The sequence below is a fragment of the Arachis ipaensis genome, chromosome B03, assembly GCF_000816755.2.
Source record: "Arachis ipaensis cultivar K30076 chromosome B03, Araip1.1, whole genome shotgun sequence".
NCBI lineage: Eukaryota > Viridiplantae > Streptophyta > Magnoliopsida > Fabales > Fabaceae > Arachis > Arachis ipaensis.
In genome coordinates, this window is record NC_029787.2 from 16,196,914 (window position 1) to 16,198,653 (window position 1,740).

Below are 1,740 nucleotides of genomic sequence, written 5' to 3' on the forward strand. Positions count from 1 at the left end.
AAAAGAACGTTTAAAACAAAAATAAAAAGAAAATTAAAAACGAAAGAGGCCTAATTAAATAGTTTGTGACTCACGACGAATGGGAGGAATCCTATGTGATTGATGACTCTCTACAGGCTCAAATGGCGCAATTTTGTTACATTTTGAAGATGATGATCCCAGTTCTTTGCAGCTGCTTGATTCTTCAAAGCTTAGGTGCTGTTTCTGTGACTAAGCAGCATACATATTAAAGAATTCCAATACAACTAAGATATATATATAAGCAATGGAATTTTATAACAAGAAAGTAGTATCATCCCAGAAAGAATGAATGAAGGAGTGTGAATTGAGAATATATATACCTGATGATGATGTTCTTGATGAGGTGGTATTAACGGTTGAAGTGATGCTCCCATGTTAACTGTTAGCAAATTGGCACAATGTCCACATCTAACCGTCACTAAGGTTAGCAAACTGCTGTATGGAACACTAACCTGCCAATAACAACCATTTTCAAATATCATATGCATTTTCTTGTTTTGTTAGTTTAATGTTATTGTAGAGTGTAGATACATTGATCCAACTCAATAATAATATGCTAAGATATATGTGACATTGTTAAATAAAAGAGAGCAGAAAAAGTATTTGAAGAAAGGAGAAGCTAAGATCTTGAATGATGAACATAGATAACCACATATCTATATACCAACAAGTATTCAAGAACTAACTACTAAAGCTTCCAAAGCAGCATGCTGCTTATTTTAGATTGCAATAATAAGGTGATGAAAATCATAAATCATTGACAGAAGAAAAAACACAAAATGCATAGGTGCCAGCCCAGAAGAAAGAGGTGAAGAATGATGAGTAAGATAATATAGCTTGAGAGGGAAGGGAGTACACTTATCTTTTCTCTCATTCATTCTGAGAAGCCTATTTTTATGGGGTCTCCACAGTAGTACAACTAGCTAGCTAGCTAGCCAGGTATATATATATAATGCATTATTATAATCAAATACTCAATAATAAGCTTATAGCACCTGACATTTGTGATTTAAAATTTTAGTACTGCATTGTTGTGGGTGCGCATCACTTTTTTTCTGACACTGCAAGATGATAAAAGATAGAAATTGTATATGGACTACTATAGAGAGAGGGGTGTGTGAAAAGGACTTGACTACTGAAACAGAAACCATAAAGGCCACCATGAAGCACCACCACTGTTAACCAATGTACCGCAGTTTTAAATTCTAGTTATTTACAACTGTATTATGATATATGATACAAAAAAATATAACAAAAATGAATATCTTAAACTCATAATTACCATTACTATTTTTATGTGCTGGATATATGTTGTAACAGTAATCTTGCAACGATATAATTGCACTTAAAATCACAATTTAAAATCATTCAATTGTAGTGGCATATAGTATAGGCTAATTCTATGAATAAAGGAGAGTGTGATGATGATACTGATCAAGAAGCAGAACCAGAGATTAAATTTACTGCTCCTTTTGTGCAGTGTTAAGTCCTCTCCTCCATTTTGAGGTAGGAAAGAAAAGAATTAGGGAATGCTTCCTCAAAAGGGGTAACATTCAACACTCAACCATCAACATACACCAACAATATATAATGCTATGGTGAAAGAAACAAAGAAAGAGAGATTCAGAGAGAAAAAAAGGAATAATATTATTACTAGACACAAATTAGGTGGGGGAAAAGAGAAGGGAGAGAAAGTATTTCTTGTTATGGTGCTCAAAT

At 33.2% G+C, this 1,740-nt stretch overlaps 1 protein-coding gene across 2 annotated transcripts in view; it reads right to left on the bottom strand.

Annotated features, from left to right (window-relative positions):
- The window catches only part of LOC107629999 (putative axial regulator YABBY 2), a 10,198-nt gene that overhangs the window by 6,792 nt on the left and 1,666 nt on the right, over positions 1–1,740 (bottom strand). Inside the window, exons 2-3 of one of the 2 annotated variants that reach the window (XM_016332989.2) lie at positions 342–473; positions 75–204 (exon numbers count right to left, since the gene is read on the bottom strand). In XM_016332989.2, coding sequence (XP_016188475.1) covers positions 75–204; positions 342–473 — 262 coding nt within the window. Of the gene's footprint in view, positions 1–74; positions 211–341; positions 474–1,740 lie in introns of both variants that reach the window. The other variant, XM_016332988.2, reaches the window with a different exon arrangement.